Source organism: Accipiter gentilis, chromosome 3, assembly GCF_929443795.1.
Source record: "Accipiter gentilis chromosome 3, bAccGen1.1, whole genome shotgun sequence".
Lineage (NCBI taxonomy): Eukaryota > Metazoa > Chordata > Aves > Accipitriformes > Accipitridae > Astur > Astur gentilis.
The window spans coordinates 39,022,615-39,047,258 of NC_064882.1; the positions used below are offsets into that span (position 1 = coordinate 39,022,615).

The 24,644-nt window shown below is 40.2% G+C and overlaps 2 protein-coding genes across 6 annotated transcripts in view; one reads left to right on the forward strand and one right to left on the reverse strand.

Annotated features, from left to right (window-relative positions):
• CFAP99 (cilia and flagella associated protein 99) overlaps window positions 1–13,772 on the reverse strand; it is a 61,558-nt gene extending 47,786 nt beyond the window's left edge. For both annotated transcript variants that reach the window (XM_049793233.1, XM_049793225.1), the window contains exons 1-2: window positions 13,658–13,772; window positions 10,641–10,768 (exon numbers count right to left, since the gene is read on the reverse strand). In XM_049793233.1, the coding sequence (XP_049649190.1) occupies window positions 10,641–10,760 (120 nt within the window). In that variant the 5' untranslated portion in view covers window positions 10,761–10,768; window positions 13,658–13,772. The remainder of the gene's footprint in view (window positions 1–10,640; window positions 10,769–13,657) is intronic.
• A 732-nt stretch (window positions 13,773–14,504) lies between these two features.
• The window catches only part of ZFYVE28 (zinc finger FYVE-type containing 28), a 164,929-nt gene continuing 154,789 nt past the window's right edge, over window positions 14,505–24,644 (forward strand). For 3 of the 4 annotated variants that reach the window (XM_049793175.1, XM_049793186.1, XM_049793197.1), the window contains exon 1: window positions 14,505–14,724. In XM_049793175.1, coding sequence (XP_049649132.1) covers window positions 14,686–14,724 — 39 coding nt within the window. In that variant the 5' untranslated portion in view covers window positions 14,505–14,685. Of the gene's footprint in view, window positions 14,725–20,846; window positions 20,867–24,644 lie in introns of those variants that run through there. The other variant, XM_049793214.1, reaches the window with a different exon arrangement.

Here is a 24,644-nt window from a genome sequence, read left to right on the forward strand (position 1 = left end):
TTCAGAGTAAGCATAATACTTTTTCACTACTCCTGCTCAAAAGACAGGTTTCATTCCTTCCAATCTGTGCATCATCACTAGGAAAAAATAATGCCTCCATATAATTGTCTCCATATCCATATATATTTATGTATGCATATACACATACACATGTGCAGGCAAAATTACACCTACATATGTCCTTGTAATTTCTTTACTGCCATTGGGATTACACTAATACATCTGACTACCTCCCTAGCAGAACTGTAATAGACAATATTACTAATTAAAGGCTAATAATAGTTAAAATGATAGAAAAGCTTTATTTCTATATCTAATCAGATATGACTCTCAATATATTCTGTGATCCAGATATGTTAGGTAAGAGAAAACAGAGTGTAACCAAACTAATCATTACATGGAGACATGGAAGCTTCACAAAGTCTGCTGGGCAGCACTACAGACTGAGTGCGAATAAGCAGGGGATCACTTACATTCTTAATCAGGGCTCTAGAGAAAGAAGAACTAACAGGTTGCAGTTGAGATGGGAGAAAGATAAAGGGGGATGCATTTGGGAAAGTGGAGCCAACTAGAGTGAGGTGGCAAAGAAGGAAAGGAGTGAAAAGTAAGGTAGGGGAAAACAGGAGATACAGAAGGGCATAGATGGAGGATGGACACAAATGGAAGGGCAGAGGAAAGAGACTGAACACATCCAAAAATATGCAAAAAAATTAATTTCATTGGAAGCATGGACTCCATCTTGCTAAGCACTGAGAATTCTTTTGAGGCACACAGTCCATTCCAAACATACCTTTTTTGGATGAAGATTTATGAAGTTCTTTCATAAAACTGAGACAGAAAATCCAGAAATCTAACTCCCCACTAAATTCTCAAATATATATCCCATATTTGATATGAGATATCTGAGAATTCACCACAGAAGGCAAATGCAAACCTAAATACCTGAATGGCAAAGTGAGACAGGATGACGTAGTTCCAGTAGAAGTAGGATTGTGAATTTTGAATCTAAAACAATTGGTTCCCTTGAACAAATGCTGTTCTTCATGAGCAGATCTATCTGCAGACAACAGTAACTCTGACAATAAACAGAAAGTCTATAGTAAAACTGGACAAGCAGATTGGAAAGAAGCCCAACAAAAACTCTCACAATTGTCTCTGCTAGAAAGCTAGAATATAAATTGTTTCCAAGTTCTTTATTTGATTAGAATCTTTGCATTCACCTTCTGAGTACTTTGATATATCGTACATGTATGAAGTGCTACAACAAACCAGTGCTTTTCAAATGTACTTTAGAGACATGACCAAAAGTAGACAGATAACAACAAGATGACACCAGTGCCGAAATCGTATCTCCTATGCAGTAGAGACTACAGCACAAAAATGCAATTGCGTATTTACATTTACTCTGTTTTACTGTTCTGAGTTAACAAGTCAGTCAGAAGTTAGTTGTTAGGACAAACACAGAAAGAAGCACTTACTCTTGCATACTCCCTGAGCAAGAAGGTACATAACCACTACATGGCCTCGAGTAGCAACAAGGTGACAGCAGGTGCAGCCTGAGGACAACTGTGCCCCAGAACATCAGTACCGATTGGTAATTCAGTGGACCACAGGCCAAAAAGTCTTGTCATGACATATTATCAGTTGAATCTGCTTTCAACTACAAATGGTACTAAATGTTCCATTGCTACATATAAAAATTGAGAATAGTTAAGCAGCCTGCAGCTGTGTCATCTAAGGAAGTGATCTCATCAGAACTCATAATAAACTAAACAAGACTGGGCAAGATGAATACTTGGATAAGAAATCTCAAAGGTGAGGCAGTTGTTGGTTGAGCCCTGCTGATAATCTAGTGAATCAAAAACTGAGCCAATGCTTTAAAACAGTTAGCATACTCTCTGCACAGAAAGTGAATTTTGTCCTCAACAAATTTCATCAAGGATATTTACAATTTATCTGTATATCTGAAATCATAATCACTTTGGGAAAGTAATATGTTGGGTATGCGTAATTTCTAGCACTAATTACGTTGCATTTTGTGTCAGTGGGATGTATTTCAGAATTGGGTCAAATGATCCTGAAACAGTAAAATATGATGACAGATTGTACATTTATAGCACCTTTTGTATGAGGTTCTCAAACACTTCATTAACATTAATTGCGTTTAATGAAATTCCTTTTGGCTAGTATTATTTTGCAAATGCAGGAACTATGGTATGGAGCAGCTAGGAGATTTGCCCCATGTGACACACTGGTGTCACTGGTATCATTGGTGGCAACAAGAATTAATAAATGCTAATTTGTGAGCCTTTGTTCTGTCCAACAGGCCATCTTCTTACCTTTTCAAGTATACTTTACCTCATGTATTTCTCTGAAACAACTAGCAGTTAGCTATGTTTGCAAGTCTATTGTGTGTGTCCTTCAGCATGAGGAAGACCAGATAATTTACAGGTGAAACACATGTAGTTATCATCTTCTGCTGCACCAAATATTGAAATTTATCAGAAGAAAAACAGGTCTTGAACAATATGACTATTCTATGCTCAGGAAACAACCTCCCTATCTCTAATGTTACAGCTTATTCTTTGTTGTTTTGCTGTGTAAAGCATAGTAAGTTTATGGTAGATGAATACTGGATGGTCCTATATTCCTAATATTTGAAAGCCTATTTATTACTGTGTTGACCAGTTGATGCACTGGATATATGTAAAATAGTTATATGTGTTCACAAGGTCATTCCCATACAAGTGTCTGAAAGTGTTCTCTCTATGGCATTGAATTTTGGCTTTTTCTGATTCCCAAGTGTTTAAGCTGTAAAAGAATGATCCTGTCTGAAATTATCCTGAATGATCCTGTGAAAAAACGTGACTCTTGTCTGAATATCTGCTGATTGGCGTTATCTCCCCCTTTTGAGAAATCCCCAATGCCCTTAGCCTGCTTCCATGGACGTATTTTCCTTGCTCCCTGACACTTAGCTGTAGCTGGGAACAAGTCAAGTTTCTTCAAGGAGATTAGAGACTGTGTAAGAAAGCTTAAGCATAGGACTTTGTACACAAACAACTTTCAACATGTGTTAGTAGAAGAAATGGCATGAATTAAATGGAGAACTATCTGCAAAGAGCAAGCTTTGCCACTGTGGGTGTACGGTAATAAGGATGGTTACAATGGAACCTGTTTAAGGTCCAGAGAGATCAGAAAAGGATGGGTAAGGAGAGAAAGAAAAGCTCTTGCTTCTGGAAAGGAAGGAAAAGAACATGAGCCATGCTCTGCTTGAGACTTCTCAGGATAAAGATTTAGTTTAAGGTGAAACAAACATTTTAGAAGGAAGATAATATTTGATGAAAAGATAAAATAGCTTTCACCTCCTGAGAGAACTGAGTAATAGTATGTACTGAACTTGTCTACTTCTAGGCAGAATATGCAGCTTTTGCAGATGCAGCCTGATTAATTTATAGTGCTTCAGATATCAGTGCCAGTCCTCTCCAAAGGTCTGATCAAATTGCTGTGGAAATGAAAGAAAATATTGACTTCACTGGGTTTTGAATCAGTCACCAGAACCCAGTCCTCTTTTCCCTCTGAAGTCACTGAAAATGCTGCCAGTAATTTCAATGCAGGGCAAAAACCTGAGATCTGAGGATGTAAGTAGAAGAACGTCCTGCCTCTACTATTTACAGTCTATGCTGCAGTCACAAGCTAGTATTTTCATCTTCATGTGATAATGCTGACCATCTTGAAGAGATACAGTTAACATTGTTTTCCCTTGTACTTAATACTAAATCACAAGAGCAGAACATTGCAGAAAAATCAGATTCCATCCTTTCTTAAAAAGATCCTAATCTGCATTTATGTCGGTAACTAATAATACAAATTAGACTTGTATAATATAGTAGGAGTTTTTTCACCACATGTATCAAAATAATCTTGCATTACATTATTTTCATATTTAAAACTAAATCTATGACTTTTGACATTTAGGGATTTTAGTCGCAGTTGAGTGGGCACGTGTGAGACACACAGCTGAACCAACACAAATGAGAATTATGAAGAGTTATGCCAAATTACACCATGTTCTTGTGAAATGGAAAGCTCATAAACAAGTTCATCTTGCTATCAACATAGGAGGGATAAAGGAGTAAAACAGAAAATTTGGGGTGGCAGTTCTGATTTTACAGAAGTAAGCTTTTCAGTAGATGGGATGTATAAAGGTCAGTATGATGGGTCTGAAAATATTCCACTAAAAATAAAGTGAGTTATTTGCATAGAGAAAGGCACAAACATTGCACGGTAACTTCTGTGTTAAAATCTGTCTCTTGTTATCATAGTAAAAGCTTGATTCTAACAGTCACAAGAAAGAAAAAAATGCCTGGGATGCTTTGGTTAGGTACAAAACTTAATCTTTTTTCAAAATGAACAGATGCCGTCCATTTCTGTAAATGGCCTGATGAAATGATACCCTTATGTACAATATACACTGGTTGAAGGATCACTCTGGATATGGATCATTTTTGATAGATGTAATTGAAGAACACTTAATAAAAAGAAAGGGGTTTAGTACACGAGAACGATGATATCATCTGGAGGGCATCAGTCTGATGAAAGGAGTATTAAAAAGCATTTAGGAAGATAAACAAGAAGTAGTCTGGGCATTCAAATGAAGAACAATAGAAATAGAGATGTAAATTTGAATGTGAATACTAATAATTTAAAGAACCAAGATAGACTTAAAGAATTATTTTAAGTTAAAGTGTTATTCGGGATAATTCAAATTGACTTCTGTTTTAATGGTAACAAGGTCACAACGTCAAAGCAAAAGCATTTATTTGCACTTATTATTTGGTTTTAGGAGCTTTGAGGGACATAATATGATTCTTTATGAATTGAAGGTGAAGGCTTGTTTGTTGCAACTAGGAATCACCCATCATATTACTAATGAACCTATGTTCTTACTGAAAACATTTGCAGTGAAAAAAAAGTCCGATATTATGTTATAAACATCATAACTTACAATACTATAAACATGAAGATTGTAAATAACTGAATTACAAGTCAAAGCGGAGTTTTCTTCCTGGAAGAATATCAAGTCTGATCATTCACTGAGAAGAACAAATAGAAATTCTTTTTATGATGTAAAATTTACATGTTGCAGAAATAAAATGTATGGAGTTTAACACAGAATCACCTCTAGACTAATTTTGATTATAACATTCTAATTAGAGGAAACCATGTTATTGATCTCACACTACTCAAAAGTTTAAAATCCATACCATATATCATTTGCATTTCTCTAAAAACAGGAGGCTGAATCAGTGAGTTTCCCTAACTCCACTTTTATGTAGGAGAGTGAACTAGGAGTTGGAAGATGGGAACTGAGACTGGAACGTGTCTTTCTCTCTTGCTTCCTGAGCGGCCTTGTAGAGATTATGTTCTCTCTTGACACCTTGGTTTTAAACACTATTAAATACCTGGCACTCCAGCAATTTATTTATACATTTCCATCACACCAAAAGATGATTCTATCTTTATACATAGAGTGGTTCAGACAGACCTGCACTACTGTCAAAGTAATGGCTTACCTCTGGTCTTTTAAATTCACTTTCTATTCCTTTACTACTAATTTTCTGATTCCCTATTTCTATTTTGAAATATTGAGTGGTTGCAAAGTGCAGTAAGTGAAAAAAAAAAAGTATCCCAATGGTTATTGGATATGTTATCTGCTTGATCTACCTCACTTACAAAAATGCAGGGAAAGATGGGTGCTTTTTCAAAGCAGTACGCAGGGATTAGATGTGTGGCTGCTGTTACTGTAAATGGAGTGTGTAAAGCTAAATCCCACACACAGCTAGAAAAACATAACTCTTGATAGCAGTATCTAATGCCACCATTTCTCTGTAAATAAAGATGGCCAACTACTTATCTCATTTATACCAATATATGTACAGAGTAATGCTTCTGACTTTGGGCAGTCACTCTGGAATATACTTGGAAGCAGGCTGTACACCCAAATGTTTTCCAAACAGATTTCTATCTCAAAGCTTGAGACAAGATTTCCTACAATGAAAGAATATGTTCAGATGGGAACACTGATATTTAAATAAAATCATAAAGATGCATTCAGAAATAAAAATAATAATAATCAAGAGGTTGCTTCTGCTTCTGTTGAAGTTAATGGATATCCTCCTATGCTATTCAAGAGGAACAAGATGAGAGCAGCTCACACGGTCTGATACAAGGAACTGGTATTTGATAGAAAGTTGTCAAATGTTCAGTTTTTTAATTAGCTATTTGGAAATAGTAAGTAATTGCAAATCAAATGCAGGGAAATAGCTAGGGATGTATTTTCAAAGTGGCACACAGGCGCCAAGCAGTGCCTTTCAAATTTGGCCTTTTGGTTTTCTTATGAAAATCCATATGCATTTTGCCAAGTGAAAAATATCAATTTGCATATGTTTTGTGCAAATTTATATCGTAACAGTAAGCTCCCCTCAAGATTCTGTGTGCCCTTACCACGCCCAGCCCAGGGCAAGCAGAGCTTTCAATACAATACAAGATGAAACTGGGACAAGTCATACTGGGTCAGTCTGGGAGCTCAAACTGATAGAAGAGAGCCTGTCTCGCCTATCTTCTCTGACATCTGCCTCTTGTGGGCTTCAGTCTGAAGAGACAGATATTTCTGATTCAATTTAGGTACAATAGACATTGGAACTGAAAGTGCAAGAACTTTGAGGTGAGCAGAACAAAACCAAAGAGGTGAACAGGACTTGCTGGACAGTGACAATAGCACATTGGAATCAACAACTTGAAGAGATGGAACTGGGACAGGTTAAATGAAGAGACCTGGGCAAGTAAGTTTGAGGGTAAATAAGAGAAAGGACAGGGACAGAAAGGTGATGGAGCTTAGAAATGAACCCAGTTTATCTTTCTCTTCCATCTACCCAATATTTAGCTAGCAGATTGTTCCAAACCTCTACAGTACAGCCATTTCCAAACCATTCTGAACTGCCAAAAAAACATAAAAAATTTCTACACAGTCTTTATGAAAGAGCAAAATATACTATTATTATTTCACACAATGATGTATTTGGGGTTTTAATTATTTATCTAAATTTACATGTAAGTAAAATTAGAGCACCTAGAAATTAAGAAGAAAATCTTGCTGAAGAGTTACTACACAAACCTCTGGATTGTGTCACCTTTGCAGCAGCACAGGGAAACCAATGGAAATGTTGTGTTGGATTTCCAGCAGAATATTCAACAAAGACTGATTCTATACTTAGTAAAAGATCCAATATGGAAAACTACCAGCTAATTCTTGCTATCATTTGCAAAGCAAGTATATTTTCATCCTACAGCTTCGACCCCCTGGATTTTATGCCTCTTTCTTTTTTATATATTTATATTGTAAAGTCCTTCATTGTAACATATATTTGCTTGCGCACTTTTACTTCTTTTCCTGTGCCTCACTTCGCCAGCCATTTTTACTGCTTTAATTTGCAAGGATTCCCACAAGAATGGTCTTATGCCCCTGGTAGGCGGTTGACAGGGATATTTGGATCAAGACAGATTGTGCCTTCCAGACTCACTCTCTTAGGGCTAAATCTAACTTCCTTTCATAACATATCCACATTTATCATGTACACAAATAAGAACTGTAAACTACAGTCTAAAATGCTGGCCTCTCTCTGTGACATTTCCTTGTTGTTGCTGTCAGCTTAATTTCAACAATGCTAAAACAAAACTTCAGTGTTCTTACGCTGTTTCTTTCCTCAATTACAAGTACTATTGCCACCCTGCCTGTCAGTGAAACCCATAACTTCAGAGAACATTTTTCATGTAGACTACTCTCCAGGATATCATAACCAGTTTATGTGCACATCTTCTTCACTCTTTTTGGACAGTAGGTTTCAAGCAGTATTTTCCTATTACTTCACAGCTAAAAATCTAAGGTAATGTCTCAAAATTTTCTATTTAATTGTAATGAACATCTCTTTTCTGGGTTTAACTAATCCAATCTTTCTCTAGCAAATCAACTATCTGGAATGCTATCGTTAAGACCATTCTGCTAGTCCATTGTTTTCACCCACTTACTCCACCTAGCATCTCACAGTTGATTCTAGCACATAAACAAAAGCTGCTTGTCTTTGCTATCAAGATGGTTCATAACTCAGTTCTATTCTACCTATTATCTCTTATTCTTTACTGATGTCATCCCCCATTTCTGATCAGCCAAGGATGCCCATCTTCTCATTTCATTTATTAGATTTCCAAACAAGTCATTTTATTTACTTTCAGTCAGTTACTACAAACAATCATATTACTCTTTGAAACCTACTTCATTCTGACAAAGGTTTTGCTCTGCAAAATGCCTGTTGCTATCTGCTCCTTGCAGTTCAGGTGAGAATGTGTGGTTGCCAGAGGTACTTATCTCCAGTATCTGGCACTTGACAATACTGGCATCCGTAGTGTCTCCTGCAGCCTGGCAGAGACACTACTGGGGTGCTGAACTCCCTTGAACATATTCTGGAATGACCTGTGTGTGCTGTCTTTTTATTTTGAGAGAAACAGTCTAGCCCCAAATTGTTGGTTTCACCAGGAACAACCACAAACAGCTGGACAATAGGCTAACAAGCATATTTTATGTAGGTCATCAACAGGTTATCAAAGAACTAACCAAGATACCTCAGATATCATATTAGAAGGACATAAAGACTATAAAACATCCAAATATAATAAAGATACATAATATGAATTAAACATACAGTGTTGAAAATGACTGGAATCTGATTGTACTTTTAGGGGATGGAAAACTAATTAACCAATTTGAAAAGTCTAATAGCATAGAAGATAGTAACTTGTAGAAAAGTCAAATCTGATATACTTCATATCTAAATAAGTAAATAAATGTAAAGAGACCTGTCTCTTGCAACTATTTAGATGTGTGGTCCTGGAATCTGACCCTCATTTTTGTCTGGTCAGTATTACGCAACACTAGGTTTGCTAGTTGTCATGCTGCTAGCATGAGACATACAGGCTTGAATCTGGTCTGTGATTTAAAGTGATACCATTAATCAGGGTACAAACTGGAGGAAGTTTCTTCATGGGTCAGTTAATATCAGCTAATTAATTGGTAAGTGGCCAAGCCTGGAAATCATGTGTACAAAAATGCAACAATATTTTTAGTATCATATGCCTATTATGAAACAGAAAAGAAAGAAGTGAAGTGAATATTCCATGATGAATTATAATCACCCATTTGGTACTGAAACAAATTTGAATTTTATATAAACATAGATCTTACTTTTTAATTTCTTAGATAAATTCACAGCTAAAGTATTATGTAGTAAGTGAGCTGAAACTATCCCAGAGGAAGATTTCTGTCTTACCTTTGGCATCAGCTATCCTCCCTGTTCTTCCCCTTTTGAAAGTGTTTATTGTGAAACTTAAGATTCATGTTTCTCTAATGGAGTTACTGCTTCTTTTGTCTTTGTATCACCTTTCCCAGTCTGAGAAGAACAATGATCTGAATATTCTGGCAGCAGTGGTAGCTGAATTTACCTGCTCTCTATCCAGTGAAAAATGATTACTTTGAAACTGGATCACTTCCCTGATGAAATTCAGCATATGAATGCACAAAGAGTTATGCCGGTACTACAAGGCAGGAAGGCAGTGGCAGAAACGAGGGGCCTGAGTGGAAACTGTTTAAGAAAGCAAGCACCCAAGAAATGTTCATGGATCCTCTGCCTCAGCCTCTGATTTTCATATCACACCTCCAAAATTTGATATTCTTGTAGTCATTTGTGTTTATGCAAAATCCATGTAAAAGACCATCTAATTAGAATACCACTGGTTTAGACCTTATTGTCAGAAGTGGAAGTGAGCACTGGAGCTACATGGCAGTGTGGAATCAGGGCTCCAACAATGTAGTTTGATAATACATGGCACGCACAGACAATAGCAGTCTAAACAATATTACTGTCTTCCCTTAGTGATTTTCTAAAGCTGATTCAATGCAGTAGCTGCATCAGCACAAGTCAGGCTGGCACTGAGGACAAAGAGATGGGAAGAGGTGACAGGCTATGGTCAGGAAAGGATGGGAACTGCTTCAGCCAGTACAGCTACATATCGGCAAATCTTAGTCTGGTTACTTGCAGTATTAGATTAAAATCACGTAGTTGATTTACTGTCACTTGCCTTCTCTCCCACTGTTCTGATGGTCACCTATGTCCTCAAAGCAAGAACACCTGATCCTGTGAGTCAGCTTCTGAACTGTATTCGTATATACAAATGGGTGGAACTGACATGAACTTCTATTTGGAAGGAGGAAAGGAGATAGGAAACTACAAAACAGCTTAGTCAGAAGTGGAAGAGAAGCTTTCCCTACCACTGTCAGATCCATTTTAGAAGGTTGTTGCTTTCCCGTTTTTTGTTGCTACCCAAGCAGTTTTTCAACCCCTCTGATCTTTACTTCCTTGTTTCCTGGTGGTAACCATAAGAAATTTGGACTTTACTCATGAATGAAATACGTCACTGTAAGAAAAATCTGTGAAAGTTCCAACAACATGTTAGAAAACAGATATCTTTATATTTAAAATCCCATAGTAAAACAAAGTAAGCTGTGTAAGATGAACTGAAACTTAGTATACCTGCAACATCTTAGCTGATTCATTCAAGAAATCCTCCACGCTCTGATTTTCAGGGTTAAATTTGTTAAGCTGTTGGACTATTATTGCAATATGTTTTCCATGGCTGACCATCTTCACCATGGAGAATCCTATAAATATAGTAAATCATTAATTTTTCATGCCTCCTTCAGTTGTAGCATAATGTATGTTGATAGTCTCACAGAGAAGGTATACTGCAGTAATGTAGAAAAGAACATTTAGGTCAAGCTTTCAAAATCACAGTTACTCAGAACAGCTAATGGGAGAAATGAGAATACAGTACAAACATCAATAAAATCGAAGACATAATTACATATTTCTTATTCTGCAAGTGTCTCAAAAGATCCTTAGGATGATACCTAAAATGGTTTTGGTATCAGGTTATTTGACAAAATATAATTAAAGCTGATACTAGAGAAAAGCATGATGTGAATTTTTGCATGTGTGCTATACATGTCCTATTTAATACATTGCTCTTCTCAGTGAGATGCAACTGAAAGCAAAATTTTAGTCTTAAATCTTATTACATGTTGCTATTAACAGCCTATTTTTCCAAAATAATAAAAGAATAGGAACAGAGGGGAATTATAAGGAACCAATGAGACAGTGTTGGTCAGCAAGCTGGGCAGTGATCACAACACATCAGTAGTCTAGGCCACATCAAGGTTTTTGAAGGCACAGCAGTTGGGTACTTCTTATGTTTGATGCTTTGTTTGTGAAATGACTGGATTACATCTATCTCAAATGATGTCTTACTTGTATGTGTGAGAGTCTGCAGAACTGGCTAGCTCAATTTTAATGTTCATGTGACAAGAACTGTAATGCATTTGTTTATATGCATGCAAATGTTGCTGCGTATCAAAGACCAATGATAGTAATAATCAGGGCTGAAAGTCATTAATCTGGTTTAGCAATGGGAAAAAATGAGCACAGAAGTAATTTTCCATGGTGAAAATAAAAATATATTTTTGAAAATCATTCTTGTATTTTATATATCATTGTATTTTGACATTAGAAAAGAATGCTTGATCAAGATGATTCATTCCCACTGTGGTAAAGATAATTCATTTTTTGTTTTAAAAAGACATCATAACATTTCCAGATACAGCATTTTTGTACTCTGCCTTTCAGCACTATCATGCTCAATAATAATTGCCTAGCCAGCACTTTTAATTACTAATCTCAAAGCGCTGAAAAAAAGAGTTTGTCTATGATTATGTTCAATATAGGCATTTAGTTACCTGGTATGATCAAGACAAAATGTCCAATTAAAAAAAAGAAGTCCAGCAAAACAGGGCTGGATCATGACAAGGGATGGCAAGTAAAAAACAGAGGTGCTACAGTGTCTCTGTCATAGAGGGAATCACCATTTCTCCACTCCTCTGAGAATCATGATCTGTTTCTCTGCACCTGCCAAGGTTCTGACACTCACAAGAGATTTCGGATAGGAGAGAGAGAAATACCTCTGTACTCATTCAGTCTGAATCATAATTCAGGTTCCAACACCTCTACCTGTGACAAATATTTTTTTTCTTCTGGCACAGCAGAAATAAGTTTGAGCTCTCTTGCTCTGTACATGCTGATATTCACCCTTCTGCTCCAAATGACAATCATTAAAACCAAAAACTGGAATATGAAAACCAAGACATATAGTAATGCCTTGAGAACTCTGGAAATACAGGGGTTCTTAACAGAAAGAACTTCACATGTAATTGTATTTAAACAAACTGCTATTATTATGATCGATGTTTTAAAACATACACATCAGGAATAAATTGCTTTGTGTTATGACATGCACCCTTATTTCCACACAGCCATTTAGGAGAACATTCTAATTGCTGTGCGTAAAAATGATATAAATTTATACTATGTACAAAATGGTAGAAATTTTCTTCCATTATCAGATGTAGAATTTCAGTTAAAGGAGGTAAGAACCTGACTTAGCCTTATTTTACAATGGAGCTTGGAGATATTTTGAAAGCAATTACATAGGATAAGACTGGCCACAATTGTAGGGACTGGTTTCAATGATCTGAAACATTCCTTCAGGTTTTACCTTTGCTCCTACGTTCCAAGCCTAGAAGGACTGTGATTGCCTTTCCTCTGATGAAAGCTGTCCTTAAAAAGAGGGTTGAACCAAGCCTGTGCAAAATTCAGTCAGATCAAGTATCTAATGCTCAAAATGAAATAGGTGTTTCTCTCTGCTGTGTGCTAGAAAAAGAGCCACTGAATACAGGGTACAATCATCCCAATGGTTACATCCTGCCATTCGCATTTACTCTGGACTTTTCTGCATCGCTGACTGTCACCTGAGCGTAGCAGAGAGCAGTTCTGGGCAGAGGTCCTCTTTTCAGCAGATTCCTCCCTTAAGGCAGCAAAGCATCAGATGGAAAACATTCACCCTGAACAGCTATAGCCTGGATCTTATGTTTATTTTTAATTTGCATAGATTTCAATGTTTTGCCTACCTACTACATATATTTTACTTGACACGACACAGTATTTTTTTATGTAATAACTTGTGGAACTTTCCAATTAAATATGTATTGTACAAAGCCTTCTGCAAATAAGTTGCATTATATTTATGAGATAGGTAAGCTGGAGGACACCAAGGCTGGCTACTTGCCCGAAATCACAACAGTTAATGAAAACTCTGGGAGCAAAGCCCAACAATCCTGTCTACAGTATAAAATAGGCCCCGTTGATCTTTTCTCTTGTTTTTATAAGGACATAGTAAACGAGTGAAGTAGTTATAAGCCTGCCGAGGGCACCTGCCGCTTTCACGCCACGAGCATTTTACCCATTTTTATTTTCGGAGGTGCCATATACGGCTACCTTGCTGCCAACCGACGCCCCTGAGGAGGCCGCAGGGGTGCGACACCCCGGACCCCACAGCGGCCCCGGCAGTCGCCGCCGCCTCCTGAGGTAAATGCGCGAGCGCGCTGCGGCCCCTGCCCCTACGGGCGGCCCCTCAAGCCCGGAGCTGCCCGCTCGCGTACCTGGCTGCCCCCGCCAGCCCGGGCGGCCGCCTGCGTCCCCGCCGGAGCTCGGCGCCCCTCTCTCAGCGCGGCGGGAGCGGCGGCGAGGACCCTCCAGCCGCAGAGACCCCGCTGCGGCCGCCGGCGGCTCGACACGGCCCGGGCCGTCCCCGTTGCTGAGGGACGCAGGGGCTGCTGGGAGCTGTAGTTCTCCCGCGCGCCCGCCTTCGTGCTGCGGAACGGCCCGATGGGGGGCAAAGAACTACCGGGCCGGGAAAAAAGATGGCGGCGATTGTTTGCCGCCGTTGCCAAGCAACTCGTTCCGCTCCTGCTCGATTTTTGCTCTCGCGGGAAGCTGGAAATCAATCAGTCAGCCGATCTTCGCGCAGTCAGGTAGGGCTGGCTGTCACAAGCAGAGGCTTGCCATCCCGAAACGGAGACGCTCAGCGCAGCCCGCGGAGAAGACTACAATTCCCGGCATCCACCGGGCCACGGCGCTTTGCACCGCGCCTCCGGCTGCGGGGCGCGGCATGCTGGGACACGTAGTCTCCCCGCCCCCCCTTCGAGTGTTACGCAAATGAACGGCTGAGTGGGCGGGGTCAGGCCGCCGGGGGGGGCCGTCCCCATCCGCCATCCGATTGGTGGCGGCAGCCAGCGAGGGAGGGAGAGCGTTGGGGCCCGCCCCTGCGCATGCGCCGGCGGTGCGCGCTGCTGCCGGCCGCGCAATGTTTTGGGGGCTGTCAGCGCGGCGCGCAGCCCTCCGTGCCGGCGGCCGGTGTCTGCGCTGAGGGGAGCGCGCGCGAGCGAGCGCCCGCGCTCCGCAGCGGCTGGCGGCCTCTGCCCCTGAGGAGGAGGAGGAGGAGGAGCGGCGGCGGCGCCAGCGGCGGCAGCAGAGGAGGTGGAGGAGGAGGCTGCGCCGGCGGCGGCGACCCGGCGGAGCCTCCCGGCGAGGGGCAGGGCTCGCCCCGGTCCCCCGAGCGGCGCGGTGCGGGGAGCCGGCAGCCCCTGTGGCAGCGGCAGGCGGCGGCGGGGTAGCAGCGGCCGCGGTGATGATGAACAGGTTCAGAAAGTGGCTCTACAAACCCAAGGTAAGTTGTGAGGAGACGGGGTGGCGGGGGGGGGGGTGGTGGTGGTGTTCGGGGGGACTGGCTGGCCGCCCGGCGGCACCTCGGCTCGCTTTTCTCCCCGGGGTCACCCTCACCCCGCGGCCGGGAAGTTGAGGCGCGGCGGGGGGGGGGGCGGCGATGCGCGGAGCCGGGCGCGGGTCGTTTCGCGCTGGTTTCCTCAGCCGGGAGCCGCCGCCGCGGAGGTGGCGTGAGGTGGGCGCCGAGCGGGGCTCGCTCGATTCGCTTGCTGTCGGACGGGTGCCGCCGGACACGGTCTGTGGCGGTTCCGCGGGGCGGGGTGGGGGGGGGGGAAGGCGAGAGGGGCTGGGGTGTGCGAGGCACCGGAGCGGGCGAACAGCTCGTAGCGGCGTGCGCCGAGCGGCTCGCCCGCTGCGGGGGGAGAGATGACAAAGCAGAGCGTGTGCCGTGGTGCTGGGTGGACCTGACGAGAGCACGGCCGGGGGGGGGGGGGGGTGGTGGTGGTGCAGGGGGGCTCTCCCCAGATCTGGTGGCCCATCCCGGGGGGACGGCGGCGGCGGGGAGCCTGGGGGGGGTGTTGGTGCGGAGCCGCCGGCGCGCCCCGCGGTGGGCAGCGCAGCGCGGAGGCGGCTGTGCCTAACCTCTGACAGGGTAAGTCCTTCTCGGCTGAACTCCCGGCCGCTGTCCTCTGTTCAGGAGTGTAGCCTGAACCCGGGGCGGGGGAGTGCGTGGGGGTGTGTGTGTGTGGGGGGGGCGGTTCAGGTGGTCCTGCTCTGCTATTAATGCTATCCGCGTGCACCTGGGAACTTTTTAAGTTAAAAAATTTGTTGAATGGTGCTCTGTAGGTGTATATTTTCTGCCCTTCTCTTTTCGCTTTGAAGTGCTTGGAAGGAATCCAAGAATCATAGCTTGCTTTGTAATGAAATTATCTTCTGGCACGTGTTAAATAACAACTGTCTGGAGAGTGATCTTGTCTCGCTTGTGATGTTCAGATCGTATATGAAGGGCATTACTGGTTTTGAACATCTACAGCATCCTTTTTTGTCCAGGCATTATAGCAGTCAGTATAGTTATTCACTTTATGAAGTATTTGATTTAATTTTTGTCCCTGTCTGTCACTACCACCCACTTTTTCTTGTGTTTTAATTTAAGTAATAGCGTTAAGCCTCATTTTTGTAAGCCTTCCACGCACATAGTCCTTTTGCCCAAATTACAGCCAGTATGCTGGGTTTTAAAAAAAAAAGTTGAGGTGATACTGCAAAATAAAAGTTTAGATTGTGCTGGCTTTATGGCTTCTTTTATGTAGTCATAACCCTGGTGAGTACTGTTGAAGAACACATGCTTGTCTGATATTGCTGCTAATAAATGAAAGGAAAATAATTTAGAAATTAAGTAACTGAAAATACAGTTAACAAATTACAGGTGGCTTTCAATAAACTTTGTTATTTGTTTATGTTTAATACCAAGCAACAACTAAGAGAAACAGTTAATGAATAAAAAGAAATATTGGTAATCTTAAATGAAGAAGAAATCATCGCAACTATAGCTTTTGTCACTATTTTTAATCAAAACTAATTAGACTTCACGTTAGTTTTCTTTTTAATGGAGACTTCATCTTTTTATGATAAAACTTACTCATTAATATACTGTTCCTTTGTTGTATGCATTATGTTCAGCATCCAAGGTCTGTGTCAAACAGTGTATGCTTATATTTCTGTGGGGCTTCTCTGTGGTAAAGGAGCTTTCCAAGCCTGTTGCATGACACTGTGCCTTCATAAATCAGTAACATCCCTTGCTGTTAGTTTAAAGCCAGCACCGTGTCCTTTTTGTTGTATATTTATACTTTCTTTGGGAATAGTTTTGGTTAGTTTCAGTACTTGCTACATAATTTTTGTACTTGTATTCAGAATGGGCTACTGGCAAATTGTAATAGCATGTGTTCCTTCAGAAACAAGCATTTTTTCTGATGTGCCTATTGAATTAGTATGGATAATATAATTAAATACACAGAAGGATTAATACGGACAATATAATTAAATATGCAGAAGTTTGAATAGCACTCTTTTGGTAGAAAGTAAGATGGAGGAGCTCACGTTCAGAGACCGTAACTTTCCTGGTTATACTACTTGCTTTCCTATTTCGTCAAGGAATCTTTAGGATTCCTTCCCTTAAGGTTGGTGGGTTCAACAGTCTTATTTTGAATATAATGTATTTTGAAGATGACTTTTTTATTCATTCTGGTGGGGGCCATCACCACTAGTGACTTAGGTTGCTTAGTTATAATCCTCTGTTTAGGTGCTGTGGATGCCAGGTATGTTTTATCAGTTAAATTTTGCTACTACCAATGATGGGGCACACTTCTTTTGAAGTATTCCAGATCCTACTATTACGTAATAGGACTTCTGCATAGCAGCAGATTTTGATGGTACTGGGCGTTTGGCCTATGGCTTTGATTGCCACTCAGAGATACTTTGAAGGTGGGGGGAGGAGTGCGGGGTGGAGGGGGTGACAAAGGAATGCAGCACATTCACAGTACAGCCCGTTCAGAAACCTGAATATATCGTTTAGCTTAATCCCAGGGGAACTATTTCATAATTCTTCCTAAAAAAACCCAACCCCAAAATATGTAAATTAATTCAGCTTAATCTTTGTAAATGGGGGAGAAGAGGAAATGGAGTAGAACAGATACTGCTTAACAAGATGGAATTACAAAGCTATCAGGATAATCAGCAAGTACTGTAAGATGCAGGGACCTGCATCTAGACAGATACTTACTTGGTAACTGCTGCATCTCTGTCTGAACATAGCAAGGATGGGAGAGAAAATGTGGGTGTAGGAAGTGGAAAGTTTTGACTAATGTCGTGAGCATGTCACGAGAACAGCATGACTTTCCTAGATCCTTGTGCAGTCAGTGCTCTTCCTGTCCAGCCCTATTCTTCAGGTATGCTGATATACCAGATTTTAATAACCCGGATCAAATGCCGATGGTAGAGGTAACCAGAGAATGAAATAAATAGCAGTGACATGATCTGTGTAGCTGGTAGGAGGCAGACTTTTAACTGGTTTATTAGAGAGGGAGAAGAGATGAGATTTTGTTTCCGGTTGCCAGGGCCACATCAGTTGTTTAATTTTTTTAAATGTTGTCTGTAAGATGTGTTTTCCTTTTGGGGACCGCAGACTCAATGCCTTAAGTTTTTGAAGGGGGGCTGGTGTTTGCTTTTGAACCAGGAGAAAATGGAGAGGAGTGATTTGAAGCAATAGTCTTCTTGAATTGCAGCACACTGGTGGAAAAAGAGTTACTCTTTGACCTCCTCAGGACACTGCAGGTTTCCCAGGCACTGCTAACTTTCTGAGACAAAGTATGATCCCTTCTAAATCAAAATATTTGTCTGTATGCACAGATAAAATAGAAATATTTCTTGTCACTTCAGGGAATTTCTTATCTTGTACCTTCTGCTGCTGGAGCATTCCACAGGTGTCAGGTCAGAACCTGCTCCCAGGCCGATCTGAACATCCAGCAGAAATAGGGAACTGGACTGATTGTATAGAGTTTTGAAATGCATTTGATATCCAAAGTATTCAGAATAATTTCTCTGAATGCTGCTGCTTAAATCTAGAGACAAGCTTGAAAAAAGCATGGGTAACTAGCTCACTGGAGTAGCTCTTTTGAATTGAACTCAAGTTTTATTGATATTTTGAAAGAACTGTTTAGTGTTTGACGGGGAGAAAAAAGTCTGCCTCTAACCACAACTTCAAGATGTTTTTTTAATCTGTTTGGCATAACAGACTGAAATATCTTCAGTGTATATTTATTTTTCATGTTTTTATTTTTTAAAAATATTGCTTATTATGTGTTTACATCTATGAATCTGAATAAATTTTTACCTGGAGAACAAAAGCCAAGGAATATGTTTTTTCATGAGACCTTACCTTCTTTTTTTTGATATTTCTTTGTTGTGCATTCACTAACCTAATTTTTGCTCCTAGTTTCTTTTACGTAGTAAAAGAATGCAAACTTCTTGTGGTAGATGTTGAAGAATTTCTTATGTTCCTATAATCCACACAAAATTCATGGTCATTGGTAGTAAAGATACTGCTTTGTGAATGCTTTGTCCCAGCTAGATGATGCTCACAAGTCTTGCATAAGCCTGGAGGTTTTGTATGATTTTTTTTTTAACACCCCTCTCCTCTAAGATTGACCAAGGTATAGCTGTGCTGTTAGTGTCTGTTTTAAATAAAAGGCTGTGTAACTCCTGTGAAGATGCAAAGATGGATTTACAGAAATGGCCCCAACTTGTAGCTAGGAGTGAGCACTTACTGACAAGTAGGTACTCAGCAGACCTCTTTCACATGCTTCAATGGTCATGCATCTTCTCCCTCTGGAGTGTTTGGAGATGCTTAGAATTGTAGTTGCTATCTTCCTGGATATTTGTTTTGAAATGCTTTTCATTGGTTTCTTTTTAAAATCTGATCATTACTTTCTGCAGCTGGATTAGCAGATGCATCTTCAAGTCAAGAGGTTCTTGCTGCCTGTTAACATGTTTCTGCAGTGGTGCTCTCTGATCGAAAGTAACATTTAGGGATAAGTGGAATGGCAGGTACTTGCAGAAGGCTTGTTTCTGTGTGCATAGTGTCTTTCTCTAACTTTCTTAGGGATCTTCTTACTAAGCTACGTTTTACGAAAGTAAGCCATAGCTAGTCATAATTGTTGCTAATAATAGTTGTTGAAGGACTTTAAACAAAGGATAGGTATGCTAATTTAAAAAAAGGCCTAAAACATGAGATAGTAAATGGGGTATCTTGGAAGATCTCATGCAAGTAAGAGGAAGTGCAAGCATTCCTAGGGGATCAAGAGCAATCCCTTAAAGTAGAAAAGTGAGAACCAATGGCAGAAAAAAATTATTCAAATGACCCCTAGGAGCTTCTGCATTACTTTGCAGAAGGAAGAGTGTTTTAAAAAAAAAAAAAGAAAAAAAACTAAGTCCTAGGTGAGTGTTGAACATTAAAAGCTGCATATAAGGTAATCTTTCTCAGCAGTGTTGTCAGGGTTGCTTAGTGGCAGAGCTGATTCAATGAAGTAAAAGATGGGCAATAAAATAGGAAATAGTTAAAACCGAATTTTTTTTTTAAGGATGAGAAGAAACATGTTTGTAGGAATTTTTGTAGGAAAAAGTTACTTGTAGAAAAAGAAGAAGGGGGTCTTTAAAGATTAAGAGAAGCTTGAACTTTAGAAGAATGGAAGATAATAAATTATATAGTCAACTATGTGGTTAACATACTGCAAAGAGCATTTTTAAAGTTGGTTCAGTAGAATGAGATGCAGGAATAGGGAGAGTTATTTTAAGTGGTGTTTTCATGGATGGAAATGGTGAAAAAGAAAAAAGCTACTGGAGTAGCCAAACAACTGTTCAGACTAATTTGGGGGGAGTGAATGAAAAACAAAGGATTATCTTACAGCGTGATAGGTAGAAAGCAGTTAGCATCTTATTTTAGCTACGATTTCCAGATTTTAAAAGTCAAGTGTTTATTCTTCACAGAAGAGAAATAGAGTGAGTTCAGTCTTGGCAAAAATGTCTTAGAGGAACCTACTTGAATGAAGAGTGAAATAAGAGGTAAATGCTATTTGTAGCATAAAGCTTCTTTTTACTGGTGCCATATAGTAATCAAAGCCTTTGGGCTCAGCAGTTTGTGAACAAAACTTGTTATTTAATGTAATATTTATATTAACGTCTAATGACTTTCAAAGACAGAAGAATGAGGAATTTTTCTTATTTGGGGAAACAGCAGTTACTGGGTTTTTGTAAGTCTTTACTGTGTTCATGATCAGCTCTTTGATCTCAATTATCTGCTTAATTATTCTTATTGCTCCTGTCTGATCAGAGGCTGCAGCTATTGAACCACATTAATCAGTGTTATTGATAACAACCCTGAGGAAGGCAACTTATACATTATCATACATTATTCGGTTTTAGAGTTTTGCATACTGAATTACTTCATTTTAGAAGCACCATCTAGTGGTTTGAACCGAAGTGTGGAAACTAATAAGTCTTTGCTGTTTTATTCTAGCTCTGCAGCTGACTGAAGACAATTACCTGCAGTCATATTGTTTCTTAGCCTTTATTTTACCTGTAGCTGCAAAAGGGAAGTAGGTAACTATTGCAGTTGTCTATTAAGAAAATTGCTTGGCTGTTCTTAATTACTGATGCGAGAGAAATACATACGCCTTGCGAAATTATTTTTGATGTGGATTACTGTGAACAGAGTCATAGTGTATCAGATGAAAGGTCCATCTAGCCTGGTGTGATGTCTGGTGGTTATCTCTGTCTCCTGTAACAGATGCCTAGGGAAAAAAGATGAGATGAATAAAACCTGATATTTCCCCTGGGCTTTTTTTTTAAACTTATGGTAGTCTGCAGCATGGGAGTTTGCTGAGATGCAGATTGTACCCTTATAGTTCAGTAGCTCATGTACGTTTTGCCTTGAAATGTCTAATCATTTCTCGATTCATTTATACTTCTGGTCAGTAATGACTACTGGCTTCTCAGTGCTTAAAGCTGAGTTTTATTGTAGTGAGGTAAGCATTTTCTTTAAAAAGTTTTGCAAGCAGCCATTGGTGTGACCTAATGTGCTGCCCCTTGTCCTGCAGACTATCTTCTGCTCTTTCTCTTGGAAACTTGATTTGGGTATTTAGATTCTGTTGTTCTCCTACCCCCACATGGTGGTACTTAGCAGAATTTAGGAAAAGTTACTTTTTAAAGATCACAGTGCATTCTTCCTAGGTTATTTTAGGAGAATGACAGAACAAAAAAAACCCCACCAAAAATACCCTCTCCATTGGACCACAGAAGAATATTTTCTTACTGAACTAACTGAAAAATAAACAACACAAATACTTTTGACATGCTTCATTTAACTGCTTTAATAGTTATGATTATCTACTTTCTTGGCAGTTGTGCTAGCAACATTCATTTAAATTAATTCCATAAAACTATTTTTAAATAATGATGTTAAGAATAAATTAATTGAAGGCTGAGTACGTTTGTTTGCTTCATGATTGAAGACTGACCAACCTTTGTAGTGCATGTGAAAGAGCAAGTTTCTCCAGCTTGGTCATTTCACTAGAGGATGCAGCTAAATTGAAATCTGTCTTACCTGTTCTCAGCCAAGTATTTGTTTTTATCTTGGAAATACAAAATATTCCAACTCTTTATTATATCTAAAATTAAAAGCTGGGTATTGTTGGTATAATGGCCATATGCCCCCTGCTTGCATTCAGGAAGTGATCTGCTGCATTCCATGCTAGCTAAAGTTGTTGAATCTTATAAACTCAAGCTATCCCTAAGTCAGCTAAAGCAAAGCACTTAACCTATGTCTGATGGATAGCTCAGTGTAATAGAATATGGTTTTTCTTTGAGGCAACATCAGCTGCCAGCTGTTTGAAAATAGGTGAGTGACAAAAGTTGTAATGCTTTTTATAGAGGTCTAGATTTAGGATATAGGAAAGGGTCAGGTTTTTTGTGAGGTGGAACATTTGGACAACTTGAAGGACATGGACCTGTTGGAGTGAGTCCAGAGGAGGGCAACGAAGATGATCAGGGGGCTGGAGCACCTCTCCTGTGAAGACAGGCTGAGAGAGTTGGGGTTGTTCAGCCTGGAGAAGAGAAGGCTCCGGGGAGACTTTGTAGCAGCCTTCCAGTAACTAAAGGAGGCCTACAGGAAAGCTGGAGGGGGACAGTTTATCAGGGCATGTAGTGATAGAACAAGGGCTAATGGCTTTAAACTGAAAGAGGGTGGATTCAGATTAGATATAAGGAAGGTAATCTTTACTGGGAGGGTGGTGAGGCACTGGAACAGGTTGCCCAGAGAGGCTGTGGATGCCACCTCCCTGGAAGTGTTCAAGGCCAGGTTGGATGGGGCTTTGAGTGACCTGGTGTAGTGGAAGGTGTCCCTGCCCATGGCAGGGTGGTTGGACTAGATGATATTTAAGGTCCCTTCCAACCCAAACCATTCTAGGATACAGCCTTCCTGCTGCAGTATACCTTGCTGCTGTAACTGGAAGGTCTGGCTCTTACTTATTTTGATGATGTGGGTCAGACTTACTACCTCCTGTCTGTGTATTTCTGTTCTACCCTGCAGGCTGTAGGATTTTCCTTCTTGTCTCCCCAGCAGTTAGAGACTTTTTCGCATTACTTCCTCAGGCCTCTAGCCTGGCAATTCTTCTTGATCTTTTGATTCCTCTACATTCCCCACTCTCTCCTCCCTGTAGTATTATCGCTTTTGATCCTGTTTAGGAATAAGATGCCCTGAAAAGCTGATCAACGAACTGAGTTATGAAAGGAAATGGAATTCTGCAGTGAGGCTGTGGAAGTGTGTAACAATCTACAGCAAGGACAGTTGACCTCTGAGAGTGTCATGTAGGCACTGCCTCTACTTTATTCTTTGTGGGCCATAAGCTTGTTTTTCTTTTCTCTTGCAGGCCTTTATTTGTACTTGATAGCCATTCAGAATGAATAATGTAAGGGTGAGCATCATGTCAGTTCCATGTATACCATGCTGGGTGAATGAATGAAAGGAAAGCAAATGGGGAAAAGGACACTGAAGGGGAGACAGGTGAAGAAGATAGGGTGGAAGAAAATGCTTGGTATAGAAATGTAAGAAAAATAGTTTGAGGGAGGAAAAAGGGAGGATTACTATGCTACTCTTTCAAAATGCCTGCTCTTTATTTTCAAATGGGACACAGGTTAATTTAAATTGGGGTGATGTTTATGCTGGAATGTGTTAATTCCTGCCATTGACTGGCACTTTGATCTCTGAGAATTATAGGTGGTTGAAGCTAAACTAACCGGATGCTCAGGGTGTTCTGCATTTCTGCTTTGCATTCTTCTAATTCTCACCTTCCTTTGTAAACCTTTTAATGTAGGAGATGTTTCCTTACATTCTCAACTTCATCAGATGTTCAAAACCCCAGTTTATGCAGGTTATTGCTTCCTGCCATGAAAGGAGCTTAGCATGAAAAGGGTCTTGCATGTTTGTCTGTAAGTGGCTTTTGGATGCTTGTCATCTAAGAATCTTGTTTTAGGAATGGTACAGGCTCTCATATCAGTGCCTCTTCCTCTAATTCTCCTGTAAGCACCAGTCTCCTGGCTGAAATTTCAGTTTGCTGTGTTAGTCCAGCTGCTGGAGTTTGTGTGCTCTTACCATACAGATAAGAACATATCAGCATGCTTCCTATAAAACCTTCCAAATCCTCTCAAAGCACTGTCTGCTTTTACTTTATTTTCAAGATTCTCATATATGGAGTGCCTGCACTGCTGAACATATTATTTAATGTTTTTTAAAGTATTTTTTTATAAAGCTGAACCAGTATACCTGATCTAGTAGACAGCCTTACAAAAATATCTTGATGCAATTAGAAATGATGTCATTTCATGGTGCAAGATGGATGGAAGCTCTTGTAGAGTAAGGAAGAGTTAATATGATGTAAGGAGTAGGAAAACATGTAAAGGGCTATCAAACAAATCTCATCTTGAATCCATGATTTATTTTGCTTTGTATTTTAAGAAAACTTGCAGGTCCTCACTAAGATGTAAGAGATGAAGTTGAAATGGCAACTAGGTTTTTCTGTGTCCCTTGGTGATGTCTGGTGCATGTTCATCCTTGAACACGGTGGTTGCATGGTTACGTGAGTGTAGATCCTGTAAGGACGTGGTGCCGTGGGTGAAATGTATTGCGTTCTTGCAAGTGTACACACAGGCTCCATTGGGTGGTTGTAAAGAGGTATTAGAAAGTTTTGCATTGATTTTTCTGTAAGTCTGTTTCTATTTGATAACGTATGCTTCTGGTAGGGAGCTCAGCCAGATCTGGAGGTCTGTTTTGAAGACTATAGGTAGCAGTGGGTTCTTTCAAGAAATTATCTTCCTGTG